The 26,019-nt window shown below is 47.0% G+C and overlaps 2 protein-coding genes across 5 annotated transcripts; both read right to left on the bottom strand.

The window, feature by feature from the left end:
• Window positions 1-2,443: 2,443 nt before the first annotated feature.
• On the bottom strand, window positions 2,444-15,621 carry HEATR9 (HEAT repeat containing 9). Of its 4 annotated transcripts, none has more exons than XM_007096045.3 (15): window positions 15,400-15,621; window positions 14,201-14,250; window positions 12,312-12,493; window positions 11,927-12,053; window positions 11,663-11,719; window positions 11,414-11,470; window positions 10,691-10,748; window positions 10,215-10,345; window positions 6,600-6,782; window positions 5,879-5,971; window positions 5,650-5,769; window positions 4,505-4,578; window positions 3,763-3,814; window positions 3,234-3,320; window positions 2,444-2,990 (listed from the first exon to the last, which is right to left on the bottom strand). In XM_007096045.3, the coding sequence occupies exons 1-15, from the start codon at window positions 15,485-15,487 to the stop codon at window positions 2,610-2,612; spliced, it is 1,740 nt and encodes a 579-aa protein (XP_007096107.2). In that variant the 5' UTR covers window positions 15,488-15,621; the 3' UTR covers window positions 2,444-2,609. The 4 variants fall into 4 exon arrangements, with proteins under 4 accessions (XP_007096107.2, XP_042821903.1, XP_042821904.1 ...); XM_042965969.1 differs by having other exon boundaries at window positions 10,182-10,345; XM_042965970.1 differs by lacking the exon at window positions 5,879-5,971 and having other exon boundaries at window positions 10,182-10,345.
• A 1,388-nt stretch (window positions 15,622-17,009) lies between these two features.
• Window positions 17,010-23,672, bottom strand: CCL5 (C-C motif chemokine ligand 5). Its single transcript, XM_007096044.3, has 3 exons — window positions 23,520-23,672; window positions 22,202-22,313; window positions 17,010-17,198 (listed from the first exon to the last, which is right to left on the bottom strand). Exons 1-3 carry the CDS (start codon window positions 23,593-23,595, stop codon window positions 17,111-17,113), a joined length of 276 nt encoding a protein of 91 aa, XP_007096106.1. The 5' UTR covers window positions 23,596-23,672; the 3' UTR covers window positions 17,010-17,110.
• Window positions 23,673-26,019: the final 2,347 nt, after the last annotated feature.

A 26,019-nucleotide genomic window follows, 5' to 3' on the forward strand; every position in this document is an offset into this window, starting at 1 on the left:
AGTGGTGTTACTGATGAGATTCAGGGAACTGATATTGAGGATAAGCTGGATAGATAGAAGGTTTGGGTCAGAAAGTAGATATTCAGGATTTCGGAGATGGAGCAATTCCTGGGGATGATAAGGGCTGGGTGTGGCCATGGAAGTGGATGGCTAAAGTGAGTGGAAGGGAAAGGCCTTTGTATTTGAGATCAAGAACTGAGGAGCTGGCTGTTGGGTGGTTGTTACATCATGGTGATAGCAAGACCGAGGTTCAGGCAACGAATAAGAAAACAGAGAAGTGAACCAGAGGATGGTATAACTAGAGAGCCAAGACACTTGAGTTTTATATAAAGGCACAGGACAACGATGACATTGGAAGGAATGGAGAAGGATGAGCAACACCTAGGATTTTGGGAAGAGGTCATGGCATTCAGGAGAGAGAGCTAGATTTCAGTTATGGCACAAAGATGGATGAGAATGTTGGAAGAAGAGGTGGAGCGTGTTTATTGCTTTTTTTTTTTTTTTTCTGCCTTCAGAATTAGAGGGTATATTCAGAGGTTTCATTAGAAAGAGGGAAAAGAGGAGGGAACATACATTTTGGATGGTGTCCAAAGAGCAATAGCAACAGATCCTGGCGACTGAGAGAAGTGGGCTTTTCAGGCCTCAGAGAGAAACTGGCCACAGCTAGGATTAAGTGTGTTTGTCAGAGTATTGCATCTAGGTAGTTTTGGTACTTATTGGGAAGGCTTTGCTACATTCGTGGTGTACTGGATGGTGGGTCCTCCCTGCAGGGCTTTATGCTCAAGGCTGTCTTAAGTCTTCTGATGAGGATTGGTGAAATTAGGATTGAGGTACTGCTGAGCAGAGACTATTACCTGGTTGAGTAACAAGATACCCTCTAGAAAGCCAGAAATATGGAGGAGTAGGAGGAGGGGTTAGAGATCTGTGGGCAGGATTTTATAGTAGTTGAGAGCCTAAATTAGGTAATAAGTGCTTGTTTGTACCCACAGGCTGTTAAGGTGCACGGAAATTTGTGTTAGGTTACTCATTGCCCCAAAGGTGCAGAGTGGGTAAGAGAAAGGAAGATCCATTTTTGCCATCTTTGGTCTGTGTGTTTTTACTTACAACTCTGTAAGGCAAAACGTGCATCTGAAAGTACTGGGGTAGGTAGGGAGATAACATCTGAATGAAACATACCATGTTGGATTCAGAATAACCAGACCACTCTAGAACCTGGAGTGTGGGGAATGGAAAGGAGCATCTGTTTTACTTTGACCTTTCTCTGCTTGATGGGAAGAACTTGACCTCACATTAGGTCACTTCAATAAGATTGGGGAGGATATAGGGGTGGCAGGACATTTTTAACCTCCAGTGGTCACAGGCACACATGGTAACACTGAAGAGAGGAGAAGAGAGAAACGCTCAATTTGAGGGCTTACTGTGTGATGCTAGGCACTCTATTGGGCTTTATATTATTGTTTGCTCCTAATAGGAGCTCTCAAGTAGTATGGATTATTCTCATTTTATTATAGGCGAAGAAATAGATTAACTTGTCCAAAGTCAAAGATCAAGTAAGTGATGGACCCTGGACCCTAGGATTCAATTTCAGATTTGTCTGACTCCAAAGTCTGAACTTTTCCTTTTTTTGTTTTGTTTTTTTTTAACGTGAATTTATTTATTTTGAGGGAGAGGGAGAAAGAATCCCAAGCAGGTTCTGCGCTGACAGATCCCGGGATCATGACGTGAACTGAAATCAAGTCGGATGCTTAACCAACTGAGCCACCCACTCACTCCTGGGCTTTTCCTTTTGTAGGTTGTTGGGATTGGTGTGGCAGGTCCTATTGGTAAAGGGAAACTGAAGCCTTTAGTACAAATAAGGGAGAAACTGAAGCAGTTTTCAAGAGTAGAGAGAGTCTGTCACAGGGAATGGCTCTGAGGAAGGCAGAAAGCAAGTGTAGGAGAAGAGACAGAGAAGATGGCTGGTCTTGATTATAGCCTCATTATCTCCTAACCACTGGGAAATGGTTAGGGGGCAATTTAGTAAGAGGAAATGGCCCAAGAGTCCAGCTTTGCAAGACTTTCTATTTTTCCTGTTTGCAGCCCATTCTGGGCAGAAGCTCATCAAATTCTGGGTATAGACAAGGGCTTGATTTAGAGAGGCAGACTGGCCATTGGAACAGCTCTGTCTCTGTCTTCTCTTTGCCTTTTTGAGAAGGACATGTGACTGAGTGAATTAATACTCAGGGCGCCTGGGTGGCTCAGTCGGTTGAGCATCTGAGATCATTTGGCTCAGATCATGATCTCACGGTTCATGGGTTCGAGCTCTGGGTCGGGCTCTGTGCTGACAGCTCAGAGCCTGGAGCCTGCTTTGGATTCTGTCTCTCCTCTCTCTGCCCCTCCCCGGCTGATGCTCTGTCTCAAAAATAAATAAGCGGTTGAAACAAATGAAAAATAACACATAACCAAGAGTGTGGAGACAGGAGTTTCAGTGTAGCCTCTGACAAAAGGAACAGCAGTGGTAGGTAGAGTGACACTCATTTATTCATGGAAGATAAGTATAGGTTGTTTTCCCAGGGGAACCTGAGAAGTAACCTCAGGAAGAGAATGGGGGCTAGGCCCAAAGAACTGACCTATTGAGAGGTTTTAGCAAGGATCTGGAGCTGCTTCTTGATCCCTGGCACCCAGGGCCCTGTGGCCTGTGCCTTGTGTTTTGGTTTAGAGAAACATGTTGGGAAGGTAGAAGTGAGATAGAAGGCAGACTCTCTCTGGGCATTCAGCTTTTTCTGTTGGTCTGATGTGGCTCTGGACTTTGCAATAAACAAGGGGTTCAGCTGTGCTAGTTGAAAGTCTTGGATATTTAACTCTTCTGGGTTCTCAGGGTCTTTGCGGAACCTTGTAGGCTCTGCCTCCTCATTGGTCTTAGGTGCTTCATATACAAAGAGAACCTTGTTCTTTAGCTTGTTTTGGATCCAAGGATCAGTTGAGGCCAGGAGAGTTAATGTTTCTTGTAGCTGCATTGAAACAAAGGTCCTATGGCTGGTTTACTTCAGGCTAAGGCTGGGAGGGGAGGGGGTGTCCCAGTGAGGGGGTGCTCTGGCCACAGGCCACTGGGGTCCCACGGAATGAAGTCAAGGTATAGTGTGTGAGGGCTTATTCCCTTTCCTCCCTCCTGACAAAGAGCAAGTGGTAAGGATGGATGGGAGAGGCTTGGAGGAAGGGTAGAGAAGAGGAAGAGGTGGGCAGGAATGCCTTACACTGTTCTTCACAGCCTGGCTCTTTTCCGCATCTAGCATGTCCAACAGCAAGTGGAACACTTGTGGTTTGTGGATCCCCAGGACGCCCTGGCAGAGGCAGAATATGCCTAAGTAGTCAGCCTAGGAAGATGCCCCATCTGTGCTCTTTTCCATTCTAGTCTCCATGATGACCCTGTCATCTGGCCTGGAGAGAGGGGGAGCTGTGGCTTCCCAGCTGAGGTGTATCCCTTTCCTTCCCTTTTGGGGCCACCGCATTGGGTTCCAGTACATACTGTTCACCAGAAAGAGTCAAGACAATTTCTGCAATACCTAAGCAATGCCTCTCATACCCATCTCCTGTCCCTTATCCCACCTACTTCCAATCCTGAAGAAAAGGTCATTGCTGAATTCGTGGTAGGGATGGAATTCTAATATAAACCACCAAACCTCCCCAAACTTTACAGTCCTTTCTTCCCTGAAGTAATTGCCCTCAATTGCCTACTCCCCTTGCCATCAATACATCTGGTCAGAGAAGCAGGGCTGGCCTTACCAAAGAGATGACTGCTTCCTGGCGCGCAGTGGCATTTGAGTTCATTAGTTGCCTGTGTGGAAGGAAGTGAATGTGTTATCCAGTTAGAGGGTAGGAGGAGGAGGGCTGGTTGTTTCTTCTGACAGCCCAGAGTGAATCGAGCACAAGGCCAGAGAGTGATGCTGATTACATCAATTTCTCCCTCTTGTTTCTTGGGTTAGGAAAGGGGCTGGGAAGGGAAAGGCAGATACTACAATTTGCCAAGAGGTACCAAATGACAATTAGGACTTGGCATCTGTCCAGAATTCTACCTTTTTATTTTTTTATTTTTATTTTTTAATGTTTATTTATTTTTGAGACAGAGACAGAGCATGAGTGGGGGAGGGTCAGAGAGAGAGGGAGACACAGAATCTGAAGCAGGCTCCAGGCTCTGAGCTGTCAGCACAGAGCCCGACGCAGGGCTCAAACTCACAGACCATGACATCATGACCTGAGCCGAAGTCGGAAGCTCAGCTGACTGAGCCACCCAGGTGCCCCCAGAACTCTACCTTTTACAGGTCCCTTTCATGTCCTCATCTTAATACGAGCTTTTATGTTTTATATTTTATAGCAGCCCTGAGTGATAGGTGTTAGCAGTACCCTTTTGCCAATGAAAATCCCAGGGGTCAAAGTAACTTGGCCAGGGGCACAGGCAAGAGAACTGGGATCAGATTCTCAGCTCTCTCTGACCCTGTGCCCCTTTCTGCCAGCCTGAGCCACTCACGCCTCCACCAGGTTCATCATCGTAGGCTTCATCTTCAGCTCTTCCACAGTTTCAGCCACAGCCTTTCTCATAGCCTGAAGAAGGATTAAGGTGGGACAGTAGAGAAAAGGAATGCAGGAGTGTGCCTTTAAGTGCTCACAAACCTTTACCTTGTGCTATGTATGGTCCTTGCCTTGAGGTCTGGTAGGGGAAGCATGCGGGTGAGTAGACATGTACACTACTGTGGTAAGTGTTACAAATGAGCTAAGTATAGGGTGAAAATAGGGCCTCCTCAGTCTGGGTACCAGCAAGATGTTCTGGAGGAAGCAATGCCTCAGCTGCAGCCTGAAAGGTGGATGGGAGTTAACCAGTAGAAGGGTGGGGGTGGGAGATTTTGGGGCAGAGAGGAAGGCATGTACAAAAGCTTAGAGGCAAGAGAGCACAGAGAGGTTAGGAAACAAAAAGGAGTTCAGCGTAGCTAGGTGACCACACCGAGACTCTTCAGAGTGGGGCACTCTGAGGAGTTACACTGAGATAGCAGGTATAAACCAGGACAGGGTGATCTTAAGCATAGCTGGTGTGTGGCCGTGAGTGGGAGTGGGGAAAGCTGAAGCTAGAGAGGTGAGCAGGCCTTGGGTGGTGAAGGGCAGTGTAAGCCATTCTGAGGGCACTGGGGAGCTACTGAAAAATTTTATGCAGAGGTGAGACACAATCTGATTTACATTTCAGAAAAATGGCTTTGGAAGTTCTGTGGCTGGTTCTGTAACAAGGTACAATAGAGATAAAAGCAAAGGAACACAGAGGAATGCAGGGTTGATTCTGGTGGAGGTGATTTGGGAAAGCTTTCCATAGGAGGTGTTTGGACTGGCCTTGCAGCAGCAATGGTATTATAACAGGCAGGAGGAGGGAGGGAGTGAATAATAGCATGAGATAGTTTTCACCTTGCGGAGGGAGGGAGGGTTGACTTGTCATTGTGCTGAGAGAACTGCCTCCCTTGCAAAGGCAAGGTGGCTTGAAAACATGGGCTGCATTAGGGGAACAGGGAATGCGTTAGAGTGAATGTGATACGTTTTGGGGCAGTGTGATGGGAGCCAAGTCAGGGAGGTCTTCAGAGAAGGGAGAGGAGATGGGTTTGGGTTGCCTGGGCTTGGGAGCTTTGGTCTCACAAGGAAAGGTTCATTGTAAGTCTTCCTCCAGAGCAGGTCAAATGTGAATCCCTCCAGCCCTTGTGCCTGGATCTTTTCCAGTCCAATGGTCTTGAGCATCTGGGTGGCTTCAAAGCGGTGCTAAGGGCAGAGGTGGGGAAGTATGAAGGATAGACTCTTCATCATCCCTCTTCATCATTCCCATCCTATTGCTGGAGAAGGAAGGGTGCTAGGTAGCCTTAGACCTTACCTCCAGGACACTAGAAGAGCACAGCTGGTCTAGGATGGCCCTGATGACTGTGGCTGAGTGTACATGCATCATCTTGACCAGCATCCTAAGTGCCTGTGGGGGGCAGGCAGGTGGGATGGGGTGTACAGGGGCTAAGAGGCATCTGGATGGCCAGGTAGGCTTGAGGGCTGAGCCTAAAACTCACAGGGAACAGTTGGGGTCCATTCTCCTGCCTCTTGGCCTCTTGAGTGAGAGCATGAGTTCATGTGTGCACATATGTGCACATTTTTTTTTAATGTTTTTATTTATTTTTGAGACAGAGACAGAGCATGAGCAGGGAAGGGGCAGAGAGAGAGGGAGACACAGAATGTGAAGCAGGCTCCAGGCTCCAAGCTGTCAGCACAGAGCCCGACACAGGGCTCAAACTCATGAACCGTGAGATCATGACCTGAGCCGAAGTCGGACGCTTAACCGACTGAGCCACCCAGGAGCCCCACATATGTGCACATTTAAAATGAACACTATTTCAAATCAAACATACACAGACATATGCATGTATGCTCATGTCTACGTGACCCCATACTCATGTATATACATATTCACAGACACACAGAGGACCCCACAGTGTTCCCTGCTGAAGCTTCTTTGGTTGAGTATGACGGGGTCCAAACTGTACCAAAGTCAGCACTGGCCTTTGGTTCCCCAGCACTCCCCAGGGAGTCCAGCCTTCTGCCCCTCACACCTTCATCCGCTGGGTTTTGGACCCTTGGCTTAGGCATTGCAGCAAGAACTCTTGGGCTATTTTGCTGCAGGGCCTCAGGAAACCCAAGCACAAGGCTGCCTCCACAGCTGCTTCATTCGATGACTTCTTTATCAACATCTGCAGAACAGGCACCAACTTCTCTTCATCCCCGACTTGAGTTCTCTGAGGGAGACAAGAAGTGAAATAGGCAGGGGAACTATATCTTCATCCAGACATTGTTAAGAGGGCAGTTCACTCTTACTTCCAGAGCATTCTTTTTCCTCCCTAAAATGAATCTCATGTCATCAGATTAATTTACCCATGTCCCCTTATTTTTGCTGTCATCCACATGCTCCTAGGTCATATCCCTTCATTTCTCTATGACATCCATCCTGGATGGATGGATGTCATTCTCTTTAACACTTCTGCTGTCTTAATTCCTGACATTTAAAAAATATACATGCCATTGATCCTACTCCTGCTATCCAATAACCTTGTCCTTCATTCTGTGTCAGCCCCTAATTCTCAGGTTTTTATCATTACCCATTACTACGGCTTCTCCATGATCTCCATTTTATGGATCCCATTCTCTGACCATCACCGCTTATCTTTCCAGCTAACTTCCTGATGCCAGTAATTGTTGGACTCCACAAGGATTAACAATTCACTGAGCACCTTTTTATTGCTCATTTTCTTCACTCTCTACCCAGCTTAAACTTCATGGTCCTATTATAGTCACTTCTCTGCCTCACTCAACTCCTTTACCTCTTCTTGCTTCATTGTAGTCAACTTCCCACTTTGTGCCTGTACTTTCTGGAGAAAAGCCCACAGTCATGATGGCTGATCTTGCTTTAAACATATGAACACAAACCTCACGTAGACCCTTAGTCCTACCTAGTAACCATACTGTTTTTCCTTGGGCAAGTCTTTTTCCCTCTCCTGATTCACACCCTGTCCTTTTGGAACCTCTAACACTTCTTCCTCTGTTCTTATTCTCAGCTGATGACCTTGCTTCTTTATTGAGCAAATAAAAGCAACTAGAAAAGAAGTTCCAAAGACACCTAACCACCATTTCTATCCAACCTTCAACACCTGCACCTATATGTTCTTCCCTTTCTCTTACTACTGGGTACTCTGACCATCTATCTAAAGTCAGTCTCTCTACTTGTGTGTTAGATTTCATCTCTCCTCACCAAATCAAGAACATTTGTGCACAACTCTTTCTTCTCCCTTCAAAATTATCATTTTTCTGACTACTGGATCATTATCCCTTAGAATAGAAACATGCTGTTATTTTTCTTTTTTCTAAAATCCACCCCCAGTACCAACTACAGCCCTTTCCAACAACACTTGGAAAATTGTCCATTCTTGCCATCTCTAATTTCTTTCCTCCCGTTCACTCTTAAACTCATTATGTCAGACCTATACCCACCCCCACCAAAATTGTTCTTGTTTAGATATTCAAGGATTCCTGCATAGTTAATCTGTGTATTGATTCTCAGTCCTTATATTATTTGATACAGTTGATTTGTTTCCTTGATATATGTTTTTCACTTGATTTTCAGAATCTCAAGGCTCTTGAGTTGTCTTCCTACCTATTGGCCACCTATCATTATTTGCTGGTTCTTCCTCTTCTCCCTGAGCTCTTAATGTTGGGATGCCCCTAGACTTGATTCTTGGTTCTACTGACCTCATCTAATTGAATGACATTAAATGCTGTCTGTATGCCAACAACTTATAAATTCCTTTCTCTAGTTCAGACTTCTAAACTCCAAATTGTACATACAACTGTTTACCTGCTGTCTCCCTTGGAGGTCCAATAGACATCTCAAACATAACTTGTCCAAAACAGGACTTCCGATATTACCTTCAAACCTGTTCCACCTGCAGCTTTCTCCATCTTAGTCGATAACAACTCCATCCTTCAGCTGCTAGGCCCAAAACCTTGGCTTCATCCTTGTTTCCTCACTGTCTTTTATAGTTCACATTCTACCTGTCAGAATTTTACTAGCCCCACTGCAACCACCGTGGTCCACGCCACCATTATATCTCACCAGGATTGCTTTAGTAGCCCCTAATTGGTCTTTCTGCTTACACCTGACACCCCACCCCCACCTCCCCATATTTCTCAGAACAGCAGTCATAGTGAACCTTTTGAAATGTAAGCTAGATCATGTCACTGCTTTGCTCAAAATGTGTAATGGCTTCTTACTTCACTCAGAGTAAAAAGCCCAAATACTAAAGTCGTCCAGAAAGCAATGACCTAGTATGATCTAGTCTAGTGGATCTAGTAGATCTAGATCTAGTATAATTGAGTCTCCTGTTTACTACTTTGACATATCTTCATTTCCTACTGCTTTCTTTATTCCCACTCCGCTTCAGCCACACTGGCCTCCTTGCTGTCCCTTAACCATCCAAGCACGCTCCTGCCTCAGGGTCTCTGCATTGATTGGTCCTTCTGCCAGGAATGCCTTCTTTCAGATAACCTGCAAGGCTAACGCCTTGACCCTCTTTATGTCTTTGCTCAGATGACCCCTTCTAAATGAGGCCTTCCCTCCCTTCTGGGTTTAAAACTACGACCTGTTCCTGTCCCCATTTGGCATTCCTGATCATCCTCACCCTGCTATATAATTTTTCCACTGCACTGGTTACCTGTAACATACTATATAATTAAGTTTATTGGTTATTAAATATCTCCTCGACTAGAAGGTAAGCTCCACAAGAGCAGGGGATCTTAGCCTGTTTAGTTCACTGATGTATCTCAAGGGCCTAGGACAGTGCCTGGCATGTGATAGCTGTTTAATATATATTTGTTGAGTAAATGGATGGATGATGAATTCTACTTCACGTGGAACAGTGATGGGATCAAAGTAAGAGGATCCTAAAAGGGGAAAAAATTTGGTTAGTGTCAGCAGACTCTTGATCCCTTTCCCCTCTTGAGAGAGGTTTTTTCTTTAGTAGGTTTTTAAGGATAATGATTACCACTTAAAAAGCACAGGCGTTGAACTAGATGCTTCACCTACATTGCATTTAGTCTTCCCATCATTGTTATAATTACTATCTTCATTTTATTTATTGGTTTAATCCATTATTGGTTTTTAGTTTTAGAAAGAGGGTGAGAGTGCAAGCTAGGGAGAGGGGCAGAGGGAGAGAGGGAGAATCCCAAGCAGGCTCCACACTCAGCACAGCGCAGGACACAGGGCTCCATCCCACGACCCCGGGATCATGATCTGAGCCAAAATCAAGAGTCAGATGCTCAACTGACTGAGCCACCCAGGCACCCCTAATCCATTAATTTTTATGTTGGTTTCAGGTGTACAATATAGTGATTCAGCAATTCTGTACATTACTCAGTGCTCACCACGATGAGTGTAGTTACTGTCAAGAGTTTAGAAATGGACAAACTGCGGCTCTGAAAGCTGGCTTGTCAGAGCTCGTGTGACCACGAAGTGGCTATGCCAGTGCTTCTGTGCAGGGAAGCTATTCCACAGGGAACTCCACAAAGACAGTGTCTTCTCCCATCAAGGCTAGGAGCCGGGTTACCTTCTCCCTGACCTAACCCCAGCCAACACCATCAATTACCTTGCCCCAGTTACTGACTCTCCTCCCAGTCACCTTGTCTTTGGGGACAGCAGCCTGGGAGTTGAGAGCCACTCGTAGCCGTGTCAGAGAATCCATCCTTTCCTCCTCATTTTGCCCCTTCAACTGTGTGATGAGAACCTGGATCACGTGCTTATTCAGGCAACCTTGGACAGGGAGGGTCCTCAGGTCAGGGCAGAGCCTCAGGGACTGTTCTTCTCTGCCAGGATTCATTTGACTCGACTGTGCCCTCAAGACAGACGTTCTAAGTACTAGGTCCTGAGGTGTTACCCATCTTCTCAGGACACTCATTCATGGCTGCAGTTCCAGGGGCTCTCTCTCTCCCTCCAGTCTCTTCTCTCTTTTCACCCCACTTTCCTCTCTCTGCCCACAGTGCTAGGCTGAAGTGACTTTCCTTACTCAAAGGGGAAAGGAGCTCCTCTGCTTCCTTTCTCACCTTTCCCTACTTCTCCCCACCCCCCTCACCTGCCCCAGGGAGAGGACATACTCACCCAGGAGGGCCAGGCTTCGACAGGCCTCAGACTTCACTTTCTCTGAACCGGTTTGGGCCTGATTTAAGAGGCAGGTGGTGGAAACATGCCATAAGTTGATGGAATGTCAGAGCTTTCAGAATCATCTCAACTTTTCATTTACAAATGAGGAGACCAAGTCTAGAGGGTGACCTGTCTATGCTCAAACATAGACTACAGGCAGGGCGGTGCAATGGAAAGAACACAACTTGGGAGTAAGACTTTCGTTCAAATCCCTATCCGGTATCTAGTAGCCATGTGGCCTTGGGCAAGTCACCTGGACTCTCAGAGCTTCCATTTATCTTTAGAAAAGTGCAGATACTACCACCTATTCCTAGTTTGTAAGATTTAAATGAGAATATGGACAAGAAAGCATGTTCCCCATTATAAATTGGCATATAAACACGGGGGATTAAATCAGTTAAGGTAGAGAATGAACTCAGTCCAAGTTCTTTCCTGGCTTTTCAGTTGAGGGTCTTTCTGTTAGACAAAGGGGGCCTTCACATTCTTCTATCCCCATCAAGCTGTCCTTCAGAGAAGCCAAGGGCATGAGATAGTGCATGCTGCACACTGGCAGCTCTCCTCACTGCATCTGACCCAGCATCGTTGCACCCTGGTAAGCCTTGTCTGTGCCCATGTGCCCGTGCTCTACACACCTCAGACCCTGTTCCTCCTCTCATGAGCTTCATGTGTCCTCAGACTCACCACCTGCCATAGTGCCTCCATGACAAACTGCTCACTGACGCCCAGGCACCCCAGAGCCTGCAGGAACAGGGGTGGAGAAAAGGGAAGAGCCCTCAGGCAGCACCCCTATGAGTTACTGTCCTTTGGATACAGCTGGAGTTTTGCCTTGGAATACTTCCTCCCTCCCTCACTTCTTCCCCCAAGCATCTTTCTCCTCCCCAGCTCAGCTAGCTCCTGTGACTATGCTCCACCACCCTTGCCACCTCTCACCTGTGCTGCATAGAATTGCTCAGGCTCTCTGGGAGATTCCAGGCTTTTTGTGAGTTCCTGCCCATCCAAGGGAGCCAGTGGAAAGGAAGAAAGGGATAAATATAGTTGTAGAACTTCAAACAGGTGCTCATCCAATCCAGTCCCTTTTCCTTTCCTCCCTCCATTTTGCAGGCAGGGACTGAGGGCTGAAGGATAATGTGAGCCCAAGGTAAGGACACCCACAAAGGGAGTCTCCCCATTCTCCCTCCCACCGTGGTCCCTGACCTTTAATCTTTGCCACTTCAGGGGGTCCCCAGCAGGGTCTGAGGGCTTGGATCCCATCTGAGATTGTATAGTCAGCTTGCTCATAGGGAGATGGAATTTTTGGATGGGGGTGCCCTCTTTGAGTTGCCTGTGTGAGAAATTGCACAGGCTGGCCTTGGACCCCTTGTTCCCTCCCTCCTACTTCACAAACTCTCCTCTGCCCTTGATCCTCAGCCCAGCTCAGAGATGGGACCAGAGGAAGACGGATGAACCTCCTCCTATCCCAGGGTCCTCTCTGGGATCATAAGCTGGGCTTGCCCCACCCCCTCTCCCACTCCTACCTTCTCCTTCTTCTCTTTTCCAGAAAGTGTGGAGGGTGTGGAGAATAGGAAAGGTCAAAACACACCTAGGGTGATCTCTCATTTTCCGCAGCATCTTCTCGGCCTCCCGTTCTTGTCGCTTATCATATAGGGTGTGCCAGTGTGTGTAGACCTCAGGCTTCTTGAAGTAGCAGTAAGGCACTGAAAGTGGCTTGCTTGGGTGCTGCCTCCAGCACTCTGGGCTAGGGGGAAACTCCTCCTTTGGCATCTGGGGGGTGTGAGTGGCACAACAGTGGCAGGGGGGTGTTCCTCAGCCAGGAAAAGGACCAGGATAAGAAGGGACTAGGTGGGATGCCTGGGTGGCTCAGTCAGTTAAGCATCCCGACTCTTGATTTCGGCTCAGGTCATGATCTCATGGTTCATGGGATCAAGCCGCATGTAGGCCTCTGTGCTGACAGTCAGGGGTCTGCTTGGGATTCTCTCCCTCTCTCATTGCCCCTCCCCTTCTCGTTCTCTTAAAATATATAAACATTAAAAAAAAGGGGACTAGGTAAGAGAGACACCCTTCAGTCTCTCATCTGAGCTAGAGTCCGGGACTTCCTACCCCTACGCTGTGTGACTTGGGCAGGTTACTTCACCCACCAAGATCTCAGTCTTCTCATCTGCAGAGTGGAGCTAATAATCCTTGTTCTCTCTGTACCCGTTGTTGCAAAGGACAAATGGGATAAAGATTGTGAAGCCATTGTTGATCTGTAAACCAGTCTTAGTACACAGTTTGGTTATTTGAGGATCTCAGAGCACTTTGAGAAGGCCATCAGGGCAAGGAGATGGGAAAGGCAAGGGGCGAGGCAGATGTGGAGTTAAGAGGGGAAAAGACAGGCTACTGCTCCTTCATTCAGGCATGCAGCAGGTACTTACTGAGCACCTGCTAAGTGCCAAGCATTGTCCTAGGTGCTGGGGAAGCAGGTGCTACCCTGCTCTCATGGAATTTAACAGTGTCATTGGAAAAGCAGAATTTCTTTAAATACTCTATCTCTTAGGGGCACCTGGGTGGCTCAGTTAAGTGCCCGATTCTTAGTTTTGGCTCAGGTCACGATGTTAAGGTTCATGAGATCGAGCCCCGTGTTGGACTCCAACGCTGACAGCATGGAGCCTGCTTGGGATTCTCTCTCTTTCTCCCTCTCTATGCCCTTCCCCCACTCATGCACATGTTCTCTCACAAAATAAATAAACTTAAAAAAATCTATCTCTTAAATGGTTGTGAAACTGTAGCTCTGATTATAGTGAAGGGTTGTGTGTAGGTCAGGGGCTTTCTCTGCAGATTTGTCTTGGATTCATTCCTATTTCTTCTCCAGTCTTCCTCAGAGTCAGTTCTTTGAGCAACAAAGAAGAGGGGCTTCAGCCAGTGGTTTTCAGTTTGGTGATTGAGAAGATCATAGTGAAGATTGTCAAATCTTTGCCATTTTTTCAGAAAGTGTAGTATTGATTCACAATGAGCAGGGTTGTCAGATTTAGTGAAAACCAAGCAAATGAAAAACAGGACGTCCAGTTAAATTTAGATTTTAGGTATTGGATACCCTATTTGGGACATATTTATACTAAAAAAGTATTCATTGTTTATCTGAAATTCAAATTTAGTTGGGCATCCTGTATTTTATTTGGCAACTCTAACTATGAGGATCCCTGTGTTAATGAATAATGATGACTCATTATTAAGCACTGCCTGCATAGCCCAGGCCTTACAGATAATATGTTGTAGCAACTCTACAAATGGAGCAGGACAGGGAGCCTGTGACAGAGGAAGCTCCTGAGACTCAGGGAGGGAAAGTGACTTGTCCAATGTCACACAGAGTTAGTGGAAGCCCCAGGGGTGAGTGTGTAAGGGTTCTGTGAACTGGCCTTAATGAAAAGGGACCATCTGCTGACCCTCCTACTTCAACAAAGTTCCCAGGGTGGCAAAAGTTAGGGGTCTTACCTGGTAGCGGGACAAGGGCAGGCGAACAGGAGCCATGGCTTTTCTGAGTTCTGTGGTACAAATGGTGGGCTAGGAATCACCCTTTTAGGCATTCACTTATTCAGCATTTAGTGAACACTGTGTATTAGAATTATTGGGGGGAACTTTTAACCTGCTTCGGCCCTATGCTAGACTAATTGAATTTGATTCTCTGGGGATAGGGCTTAGGTATTTTAGAGAGTTCCCCAGAGGATTGTTTTTTCCTTTAATATTTATTTATTTATTTTGAGCGGGAGAGAGCACAAGTTGCAGAGGGGCAGAGAGAAAGGGAGGGAGGGAGGGAGGGAGGGAGGGAGGGAGAGAGAGAGAGAGAGAGAGAGAGAGAGAGAGAGAGAGAGAATCCCAACAGTGCAGAGCCTGATGCAGGGCTCAAACTCACGAACTGTGAGATCATGAACTGAGCCGAAACCAAGAGTTGGAGCTTAACCGACTGAGCCACCCAGGTACCCCTCCCCAGAGGATTCTAATGTACAGCTGATGGTGAAAAACAGCGGTCTTGTTCAGTGGTTCTCAACCTTGAGTGTGCCATAGAATCATCTGGGGAGCTTGTTAAAATCAATTTCTGGCACTCAGTCTGAGTATAGATTCAGTAGATCTGGAGTGGGGGCTGGGAATTTGCATTTCTAACAAGATACTGATGCTGTTTGTCCTGGGAACACACTTTGAGAACCACTGGTCTAGCTGGTGAGACAACTGTTTACTAGTAACTAACAAAGGGAGAAAAATGTGAAGATACAGGCACAGGTGGTACAGATGAAGGCCCCCCTACTCTGGCTGTGGGGATCAGGGAAGGTTTTCCAGAGGCGATCATACACAGGCTCAGTCTTTAATCCACATAGGGGGTAGCCAGATAGATAAGGGGGAAGAGTGTTCGGTTCAGGGAACAAATTCTTTCAAAGACTGGGAGGTGGGGAACTGGGCAGACAGCAGGGCTCAGAGAGGTGAGCAGAAGCTGGGGGGACACACAGATGTCCCATCTTCGAGGGCCCTGGTGACTTACTTTGAAGGCTGTGGGGAGCCATCAAAGTGTCCAATGGCCTGCCCTGACCCTTCCTGTGGATTTGTTGAACTCACCAGACCTGTGTCTGGGAGAGGGAGCCAGAGAGCTTTTCTTTTCAGGCCCCACCTTGACTCTGTTCCTGTCTGTATTCCAGCCTCACCTTTGGTCCTCTCTGGGTACTCCAGCCATGGGTACTTGAACATCGACGTGGCGATGTCAAGGATGTCAGCTGATATTTCGTAGGCCATCGTCTTCTTCTGGTGGGGCCAGAGGGAGCCCAGACAGGGCAGTACAGGGCTGTTGAGAATGTGGGGGAACAGCTGGGGGAGACCTGTCCTCTGTGGCACAAGAGGGATTGGTGAGGAGTCGGGGTTTCTGTGGGTAGAAGCTTCTGAATGTTTTGAGCAACCAGGTCTCCTAGGTAAATGGAAGACTCCGGTTCCATTCTCCAGCTCCGCCCCCAACCCTTGGCATCTAACGGCTGTGGCCTTGAGCCAGTCACTTTACCTCTAGGAGCTTCAGTTTCCTCATCTGAAAAGCTGGAAAGTCATGTCTATCTGGGAGTCAGAGGGGCTGAGGTGAGGCATAAATGCGAAGGAGAGTCAAAGCATTTGGTGAACTGTCAAGCTCATATCAGCCCATGTGAGGAGCAGGGGTGGTTCTTAGGACTAGTCACCAGGAAAATGGCAGGAACGGGAAAGCCCCTTTTATATACGCACCTCCCTCCTTGGCAGCAAGAGACTGGGCTTTTGTCTGTGTCATGACGAGCTGCCTTCCAGACCTCCTACTTTTGCATATGTTGTTCGCTCTACCTGCAAGTCCTTTCCTTTCCTACCTGCTAAACTGTTCCTCCAATCTTTCCAATTTCATTTAAATATTATCTCATCTCTGAAGTCTCTTTTGTCTGCCTGGGCCCCCCTCCTCACCTCCTTCAGTGGTATCCTTCCCCTCCACCACCGCCACCCCAGTGTGACCACAGCCTTTTGAACAATTGCTTCCTTTTAGGTGTGTATCATACATTTAATCTGCCTAAAGGTAAAGATTGTGGCTTGTGGCTCATTCACCTCTCCACTCTCCACCCCTCCGCACCCCCCCCCCCATGCCTGGCATAGTGCCTGGCACACAGCAGGGAGCTGGCTATGGCAAGAAAACATGAGCCGCCAGGCCATCAGACTCAACATCACCACCAGTAAGCCCATGAGACTCCACATGACCACCAGTAAGCTGACATGTACCCTGATGTGCTGCACTAAGACAGCGGCACCCATGTGGTGTCCCTGCTCAAAATATTTAACCTGGATCTAATTATGAGGAAACGATCAGGCAGATCCAAACTATGAAATATTCTACAAAGATTTGATCTGAACTCCTAAGAAAGAAATACTTGAAGACAAAAAAAGTGTGTTAAAAGTCACTAAAAGACATGGCCACTAAATTCAGTGTCAAATGTTGAAAATCAAACCAGGAGCCTGCTTGGTAACTTGCGACGAGAATTTTAATGGAAAGCTGATTTCTCACATTTGCCAGTCAGCCCTTCGCAGCGAAGGGGCTGCGAGGGGAGATTTGGCCACAGGAAGCCCAGTCTTTCTCCCTTCTTTGCCTCCAGAGACATGCTGACTTCCTTTCTGATGGCAGAGCTGCAGCCTGAAGCTCAGAGCCAAGAGACTTTCTGTGCATAAGGCAGAGTCTCAGGAACTCTTGGAAGCTTTAGATGGAGGAGGCTTTTATAATTGCTGCTTAGTGGTGGAGTATGCACCCTCCCAGGAGGGAGTGGGAGTAGGGGTGGGTGGGGACTTTCCCAAGCTAGTTAGGACATAAACAAGAAGCAGCAGGAAACTTTGCACAAGTTCAGGTTCTAGGTGCCCTCCATCCTAGTTCATCTCCAAAGAGTTGATGTAGTCCCGCACCCATTTCTTCTGTGGGTTGGCACACACCTGGCGCTTCCTCCGGGTGACAAAGCTGTGGGAGAAGAGAACAGGATGAAACCTGGTCAGCACCCGGACAGCCAGGTTTGGGGATAATGGTACTGGGGTGGAGCATTCTTGAAGCTCCATGAGATTGGATTTGTAGCTTTTAAGGAAAGGATGTTTCCTTTTCTCTTGGGTCATATGGCTCCAAGCCAGAAGCATATCTGTGTGCATTTTAACTCCCACACAAACATATGCAGCCTGGAGAGCTAAGGGGATATGGAGTCTGAGGGGTCCAGGGTTGAGCTGGTCAACCACTAGCCTTTTCTCTGAACTTCTTTGTCTCAGACCCTGTGCTGGGTGCTCTAGATGTAGAGCAAAGAGGTGTCTTCTAGGAACTGAGTGACGGTTGAGTAGGTGAGACATAAGAAGTGGTAAACGTGATTTTTCTTTAGATAACACAGTGTGTGGCACCGGGTAGATACTCAACAAATGAGTACATCTCCGCATGTGGGGGTGAATGAAAGGACATGAACCTGAGTCTGGATTTTACCACTTAACCTGGAAAATAACTTAAGGCCTCTGAATCTATTTGTTTACCTCTAAAATACATAGAGAGGGGCACCTGGGTGGCACAGTCAGTTAAGCGTCAGACTCTTGATATTGGCTCAGGTCATGATCTCACAGTTTATGAGATTGAACCCTGAGTTGGGTTCTATGCTGATAGCGCAGAGCCTGCTTGGGATTCTCTCTCTCCCTCCCCGCCGCCAAATAAATAAATAAACTTAAAAATATATAAGTAGAGATAATTCCTACTTTGCACTGTTGTCATGAAACTTAGTGTGTGGGAGTTTTGGAATACCACACATGTATTATTATTGGAATGTTATGGGACCTCTTCTTTAGGATGGATCAGACCAACATGACACCAAAGGTCCTTGTACTGGGCATCGTGCTCACAGAGGTTGAAGGTCCCCAGATATTGCCAGAGTCAAAGCACTTCTACCAGTTAACTGGCCAGAATGCAGAGGCCTCTGAGAGCGAGAGGCCTTATCTCTGCAGGTGTTGATAGCATGTGAGAGGCCTTATCTCTACAGGTATTGACAGCATGCGTTGGAGGTATCAAAGCCTGTGGGGCTGGGGCTTGGTCCAGCTGCCTGTCTCATCTGTTTGCTGGGATACTGGTTCTATGGGGAGCAGGGGAGGGGTGCAGGGGTGGAAACCATGGCCTGGATAGCGGTGCTGTGCCAATTAACATGTTCCTTTTGGGCCAGCCCTGTCTACTTGGACCTTTCTCCAAACATTATGAGGCCAAATGTTTTCAAAGTGAAGGCTTAGGTTGTCTGGTGGGAACGAGGATTTCTTGGTTTCTTTTTAGGTTCTGTCCTGGATAGTGCTTGCTCTCAAGGAAGCTGCCTCTCCTTTTCTGAGACTCAGAGCCCCTTGACCATCTCTCTTTCTTCTGCTCTAGTGTGCAGAGGCAGGGTGGGGAACAGAATATTGTGGGCTCTCGTGCCTCCTAGTGTTTGTTTTCTGATTTGGGTGCTGAGGGAGCCAGACCAAGACCCTGCCGTTGTTCAGCCAGAAGTCAGACAGGAAATCCTGTAGACTTGCTATCCTCTGGCCTCAGCCCCCTTAGCCTGTGGCCAGGAAATCAAAAGGGCAGGAAACAAATATCTGGGGTGAGGGTTTGTTTCTCAGGCCTCCGTTTCCTCCTAAAGAATGTGAGACTGAAGAATAACTCCTCCTGGCCAAGTTTCTCTCCCTGCCCCCATTTTGGGGAACCCCTACTTGCCTGATTTCCCTCCTGCCTTTCTGCTTGTTCTCTTGGGAGCAACCACCTTCACCTGCCCGTTGAGAACATGTGTTCTCAAAATTGCTGCCCTTTTCTGTGTGTGTGTTTAATGTTTTTATTTATTTTTGAGAGAGAGTGGGGGAAGGACAGAGAGAGAGGGAGACAGAGGATCTGAGGTGGTCTCTGTGCTGACAGTGGAGAGCCCAATGCAGGGCTCAAACTCATGAACTGTGAGCTCATGACCTGAGCTGGCATCTGACACTTAACCGACTGAGCCACCCAGGTGCCCTGTTGTTGTTTTTTTTTTAATGTTTATTTATTTTGAGAGAGAGAGAGAGCAAACATGAGTAGGGGAGGGGCAGAGAGGGAGGGAGAGAGAGGGAATCCCAAAGCAGGCTCTGCACCATCATCACAGAGTCCAATATGGGCCCTGAACGCCACAAACCTTGAGATCATGACCTGAGTTGAAGTCAAGAGTCAGACGCTTAACCAACTGAGCCACCCTGGCGCCCCTCTATGTTTTTTCCGCCCCAAGTCACTGGGCCTAGGGCTTAATGGATGTTTATTGAATGAGTTAGTGAACGAATTGCATTCACTCATCAAGTTTTACTTGTCACTTCTATGTATATAATCATGTATTTGGAGGAGGAAGAGCAGTTAACACATATCAGGTACAACTGTGTGCCAGGGAATATTCTAATATCGTTTTTCATTTCATTATTCTCACTTTGACCCAGTGAGGGAAGAACTCCTATTTCACTCCACTTTGCAGATGAAGAAATGGAGGCTCAGAGAGGTTAACTGATGGATGCAAGCTCCTGCAACTGCCTAGGGGCAGAGCTGGGACTCTAACAAAGACTGACTAGCTCTGGAGCCAGTGCTCACCAAGACTCTGCTATAGATTGCCACTCTAGTATCAAGAGACCCTTTCCTCCTATATAAAAAAATTCCGGGGTGACTGGGTGGCTCAGTCGGTTGAGTGTCTGACTTCAGCTCAGGTCATGATTTCAAGGTTCATGGGTTCAGGCCCCATGTGTCTCCATCTTTCTCTGCCCCTCCCCCACTTGCACTCTGTCTCTCTCTCTCTCTCAAAAATAAACATTAAAAAAAAAAAAAAAAGCCCTATCTCTAGTGCCAGCACTGTTTCCTAGCTCCCAACCCCCCTTCTCACACTCCGTGCTGGACATCGCCACAGGGTTTTTGTGCTGCCACCTTGGCTCTTTCCTCTTTAAACAGCTCTTCCTTGAGACTTCAGGGGGCCCCACAGTTCTCCAGCCATCTGGGTCAAAACCTTCATGTCACCCTTAACCCCCTGTCATCCTTGCTCCTGACCTTACATCACCTGGCGGGGCTTGCCGACTCAGCCCTTGTCTCCTTCCCTTCCCTTCATGTCCCGTTCAGCCTCAGTACCGCTCGTGTGGATGAGCATAACAGCTTCTTATCTGGACCTGACTTTCCAGCTCACTTCACACTCGATCTGATGCTTTGGCATAATTGTGCTGACACTCAAGGTCCCAGTGCTTTCCTACACAGGGATGCTGCGTCAACCAAAGGAGAGTCTTGGCGACATTCGCTCTGCCTAGTGTACCCAGTCCCTCAGGCTTTTCTCAAACAGCACCTTCTGCAGCAAACTTGTCCCTTCTTCCAACCCCAAGGTTGGATGTGCTCCTGCTCTCCTTTTGTAATGTTTTTATTCAGGGTTGCTCTAGTCATTTTGCATCTGTCTTTGCCTCGGATTAGACTGAGTCCCATGAGGGCAGCGATGGTGCTTTATTAATCTCTAGCTGCCCATAACAGGTGCTCAAAGAAGGATTGTTTTCTTTTGAAAAATATTTGCCTTCAGAAATAAAATTAGTAGTGCTAAATATTACCACTGACTTCAAAGGATGCACCAGAACTAAAGGCAATGCTGAATACCTATAGTTTTGCAAGTGTCCCAGGAGTTTTTGGATTAAAAAACTTCACCGTTATATAGGAAAGTTCATGATTGCCCCATTTGCGTTCTTTAAGTCTCTATTATCTTAAGTCTCTTTTTTTTTTTTACTTTATGTATTTATGTTGAGAGAGAGAGAGAGAAGGTACAAGTGGGGGAGGGGCAGAGAGAGAGGGAGAGAGAGAATCCCAAGCAGGCTTTGCACGGTCAGCACAGAGCCTGATGTGGGGCTCGAACTTACGAACTGTGATAACTGGAACTGGAGCCGAACTGGAGCCGAAATCAAGAGTCAGACACTTAACTGACTGAGCCACCCAGGCGCCCCTCATCTTAAATTTCAAAAGCAACTATTGACCTTTCTATAGTAGAAAGAGGAGGCTCCAAAGACAGTCTCTATCCCTCACTTACTTTGCAACCTTGGGCAAGTCCCCAAACCTCCCTGGGTCTCAGTTTCATTGTCTGAAACATGGAGAAAATTATGCATACCTAACAGAGTTGTTACCATGAAATAGAGAACACACAAAGACATTTGATACATAGCAGGCACTTCTAGGTAGTAGGGATTAATTTTTTTTTAATGTATTAGTTTTCATTTAAAGGAAAATCTCGGGGCGCCTGGGTGGCTCAGTCAGTTGAGCGTCTGACTTCAGCCCAGGTCATGATCTCGCGGTCCGTGAGTTCGAGCCCCGCGTCGGGCTCTGTGCTGACAGCTCGGAGCCCGGAGCCTGTTTCAGATTCTGTGTCTCCCTCTTTCTCTGACCCTCCCCTGTTCATGCTCTGTCTCTCTCTGTCTCAAAAATAAATAAACATTAAAATTTTTTTTTAAATTAAAAAAAAAAGGAGAATCTTATGTCATTATTTCTTCACCAACTGATAATTTTTTTTTAAATACACTCTAACTAGGATCCTGACCTCTGACCTCTCCTCCCTAGATCCTCTGTGGTTGTAGGTGGACTTGATTGGGTGTGAGATATGGGGGAATGTGGGGTTCTTAATTGGAGAGGGATGGCCACATTGATCTTTTCTCCACGCAGGAACATTGTAGATCACGTTAAAGTAAAAGTCACGTCTCTAAGGATCAGAGACCTGATCCAGGGCATCAGAGTGGGGAGGACCCCCTGGGGACCCCTTGTCTAATTCTGTGTGATAGCAAGGGGGGGTCTGAAGCCTCAGAGGGAGGAGCTATGGCTATTTGGGCAGCTGGAGGATGGGTGGGAGCGGATAGGGCATCCTCTTAGAGGGATCCTGTGGGGGACTGGCTGTGGGACAAAAGGTGTCCCTTCCTCACCCCCCACCCCCCCAGAGGGTCCACAGGGCTGAGACTCACACAACTGCTGGCATGGAACACTTGCTGCTGGTGTAGAAATACTCCTGGAGGTGGGTGAGCGGCAGTGGGTGGGAGAGGTAGGCAAAGCAACAGGGGGTGGTGTCCGAGGCATCTGGGAGGAGAAAGAAAGGAGACCCTTGTGTTCATTGCTGTTGCACATGGGGTATTGTGCTGGGTACGTTATCTTGGGTAGACTTTTACCCCCCTTTGGTTGAAACTGAGGCTCGGAGAGCTACGGTCACTTGGCCATGGGCACATAGTAGCAGAGTGGGGATTCCAACAGAGAACTGAGAAGATCTCTGCAATCCCTTATCTAATCCTTGAGTCTTGCTTGGACCCCTCCCTCTGCACCATAACCCCCTGCCTTCAGTTCTGCGGACATGCTGGGCTTCCTCCTGGCTTGTCTTGGGAACTTTGCCCTTATTCTTGCCCTCCTGGGATCCTCAATGGATTCACAAGTTGCTTTCTTTGAGAGCTACGGTGGGGTAGAGGGAGGTTTCCAAAACTCACACTTCATGGCTCAGCCTCAACCCCTAAGAGGGGCCTGAACATATGTATTGCATCCTGGGAGCTTCTGGCTGAGGAATGGTAAAAAGGGCTCTGAACAGAGAAGGAGGACTTTTTCTTGGTCCGTTAATTCAGGATGACCCTGGAAAGGGTCAGTTGCCATTTCCCAGTAGAGTAGGAGTGTTTAAGGGCCAGGTAGAACTGGATTTGAACACCAGTTTCCCCACTTCGTAGCTGTGTGACCTCAGGCAAGTTACTTAACTCCTCTGGGCCTCTGTTTCCCCATCTGTAAGTCAAGCTCAGCCACTAAAATAGTAGCCTCAAATATTAAATTATGTGGTATATAGAACAATCAGCCTAATAATTGATCCGTACCAGATTTTTAAAAAATCCTCTCCCAAGTCCCACTTTTTCCATCTATGAAATGGGGACAATATGACTGTCCCAGGAAGGTTTTACTAATGCTTAGAAGTTTCTTAGAAACCCTGCTGGTGATAGGCATGAGTTAGCTGTGTTTTGAGGTCAGTTTAGGCTACCTCTGACTGCTTATACCTCTGGCATCAGTCCACACTCAGCACTCGAAGGTCTTGGATGTAGACCTTGAGGACGGAAAAGTTGAGCAGAGGGTCCCTGCCATGAAGTGGCTTAGAGATCTATCAGGGACAATAGATCCTTTACTGTGTAAAGCAGTATATAGGAATGTAAATCATAGGGTTCAGACAGCATAAATACTGCAGTTGAAAAGAGGGCAAAGTCTGGGCCAATCTAAAGGTCTGGCCCCAGGGGCTGCAGTGGTCAGGACTTGACTTACATGGGGATGCAGAGGCAGGAGCGCAGAAAGCGGCAGCAGTGAGGAGGACTGCAAAGGCAGCTGGGGAGACCTTCATGGTTCTTTCTGGGTGGAGGCTGCGGGAGATCCACCCGCTGTCTCAGAATCCTCTGCAGGGATTCTCTGCAGCTCAGACTGGCCCTTTATAGTCAGGCCAGTAGAGGGGGCACCACCCCAAGGGGAGTTTCCAAAACAGTAGCCACACACTGGTTGATATCATAAGTGAAATTGCACAAAACGGAAAAGAAAACTGAAATAGGCTCCGGAAATTTGAGCTCGCTCTCTCTTCTCCTCACTGTCTCTGATCCAGAGTGAGCTCATCGGTTCCTCCAGAACCGCCCTCCAGGGCAAACCTCCATTTGCCATCCAGAAGAGCTAGTATAGGCATTTGTGGTGGAAAACCTCTTTCTTTGATGGCATCCTCAGCTTCCTCTTCTAGGGTAGGGATCCTCATCAGAGGTCAGGACACTGCTTCCTTGGGGTCAGAAGAGGGCAGTTAGGACGGATTTGAAACAACTGGGTGTTTATTTGGTTGCTTTCAAAGTTAATTGCTCTTGCATTACAGATCTGTATTTCCCCTCTCATCCATGGAAGTGTGTTATTTATAAAGTGCTTGATTGGGAAGGGGAGGGTTCTCTGACATATAGCCCCAAAGGAAGCTAGCCACTATTCTAAAGGCTTTACAGGTGTCAACTCATTTACTCTCATTGTGCCCATTTCCCCCATTTTACAGATGAAGACATTCATCTGTAAATTCTGGGATCCCATCTCGTTCCTAAGGTCTTCTTCGGTACAAAAGTTACAGAATTTGAAAGCTGCAGAGGACCCTAGGGATTATTTCTTCCATGTTCTTCAATTGCAGAGGGGAGGAGAAGTAACTTGCTAAGAACACACAGCCAATGAACGATGGGATCAGAACCTGGGTGCCCTGGTTCCTGCGTCAGTGCTCTGCCTACTCAGTACTGCTTACGTGAAAATCTTAGTGGTTGGGGGGGGGGCATTCTTGAACTGAATCCATGAAGTGGTCTTGATTAGAGACAGGGTCCTTACTCCATTCCAAAGACTTGGGCAGAGTAAATCTTCATCAATTCCTAATTTGGATAATTCAGAATAGTGACAAGTTGACATCTGAATTATCTAAGAGAAAATTGTCTATAAACAATGACAAAAGCAAACACATTTTAAAAAAGTGTAACTTAAGAAATGCAACCTTCTAGAATGTTTTCTTGCTAGCTCTTGTGACATATGTAACTTGGTATCTGAGGGTGACTGAATCACCCAAAAGGGAACGACCTTACCTCATTTCTTCCTCACAGTGACTTTGAGGAAGGGTGGTTATTCTCATTTTATAGAAGAGGTCATTAAGGTCCTCAAAGTCACATGGCTGATTAGTGGGATTGAACCTGGGTGCTTCTGATGACCAGACTCCAGTCTTTTCCACTGACTCATATCAGGCCACTAACAGTTACTGCATCCCAAGTTGGTGCCAGGTGCTACTCTAAGCTTGTCATAGGAAGCCTCTCCTTCCTTCCTCATGACTCATGAACTAGGTTATAATAGAAACACAGTTTTGAAAAATGTGGCCATCTCATTTAAAGAAATCCATTGCAAGTACTTTGGAAACATTCATCTATCTACATACAAATGGTCTGCTTGTTTGTTTGTTTTTTTTAAATTTTTTTAATGTTTATTTATTTTTGAGACAGAGAGAGAGCATGAACAGGGGAGGAGCAGAGAGAGAGGGAGACACAGAATCTGAAACAGGCTCCAGGCTCTGAGCTGTCAGCACAGAGCCCGACGCGGGGCTCGAACTCATGGACCGTGAGATCATGACCTGAGCCAAAGTCGGACGCTTAACCGACCAAGCCACCCAGGCGCCCCTGGTCTGCCTGTTTTAATTGTTCCCCTCACATAGTTCCCTTAGTTACCAAACATGTGGGGGGGGGGGGGGCTGTGTAGCCTGGTGGCCAAGAGCAGGGGCTTTGGTATTTTTCCCATTTTTTAGACAGTCTTTGGCAAATTACGTTATCTCTCTGGTTTTAGTTTCCTCATCTATAAACCAGGGATGATAATTATGGTCCCTCCACAGCTGTTGAGACAGTTAAGTTCCCATAAATGTGTTCATGCTTGTAAAGCTCTTAGTACAATGCCTGACACATTAAGTACTTAATAACATTAGCTATTATTATCAGGTTATTATTAAGAGTAAGAAAATGGCAGTCCCTTTGGGATATTCTATACTTCAGGCTTTTTAAAGTGTAGATCAGGCTCCCAAGTGATATGATTAGTGAGCTTTATCACAGAAACTGTGTATTTTGAAGCAGATGGGTCAATGGAGGCTTAGAGAGGTTAAGTGACGTGCTTAAGGTCACATAGTCTGAAGTGGTAGAACTCGACATTGAACCCAAGTCTTAGACTTTCTATCACACTGCACTATTTCTAGAGAAATCCTAAAACTTCTGCTAAGGTTCAGTTTTTCCAT

Source organism: Panthera tigris, chromosome E1 (assembly GCF_018350195.1).
Source record: "Panthera tigris isolate Pti1 chromosome E1, P.tigris_Pti1_mat1.1, whole genome shotgun sequence".
NCBI lineage: Eukaryota > Metazoa > Chordata > Mammalia > Carnivora > Felidae > Panthera > Panthera tigris.

What these genes read in the sequence shown, in the direction of transcription:
- HEATR9 (XM_042965969.1), bottom strand. Translation starts at nt 15,487, where the DNA reads ATGGCCTACGAAATATCAGCTGACATCCTTGACATCGCCACGTCGATG. An exon ending in AAAATGAGAGATCACCCTAG is followed by an intron (nt 12,054 to 12,311) that starts GTGTGTTTTGAC and finishes TTTCTCACACAG; the next exon opens with GCAACTCAAAGAGGGCACCC. An exon ending in TGGAGGCACTATGGCAGGTG is followed by an intron (nt 10,749 to 11,413) that starts GTGAGTCTGAGG and finishes CTCTTAAATCAG; the next exon opens with GCCCAAACCGGTTCAGAGAA.
- CCL5 (XM_007096044.3), bottom strand. Translation starts at nt 23,595, where the DNA reads ATGAAGGTCTCCCCAGCTGCCTTTGCAGTCCTCCTCACTGCTGCCGCT. An exon ending in TCCTGCCTCTGCATCCCCAT is followed by an intron (nt 22,314 to 23,519) that starts GTAAGTCAAGTC and finishes TTCTCCTCCCAG; the next exon opens with ATGCCTCGGACACCACCCCC. An exon ending in TGTTCCATGCCAGCAGTTGT is followed by an intron (nt 17,199 to 22,201) that starts GTGAGTCTCAGC and finishes CTTCTCCCACAG; the next exon opens with CTTTGTCACCCGGAGGAAGC.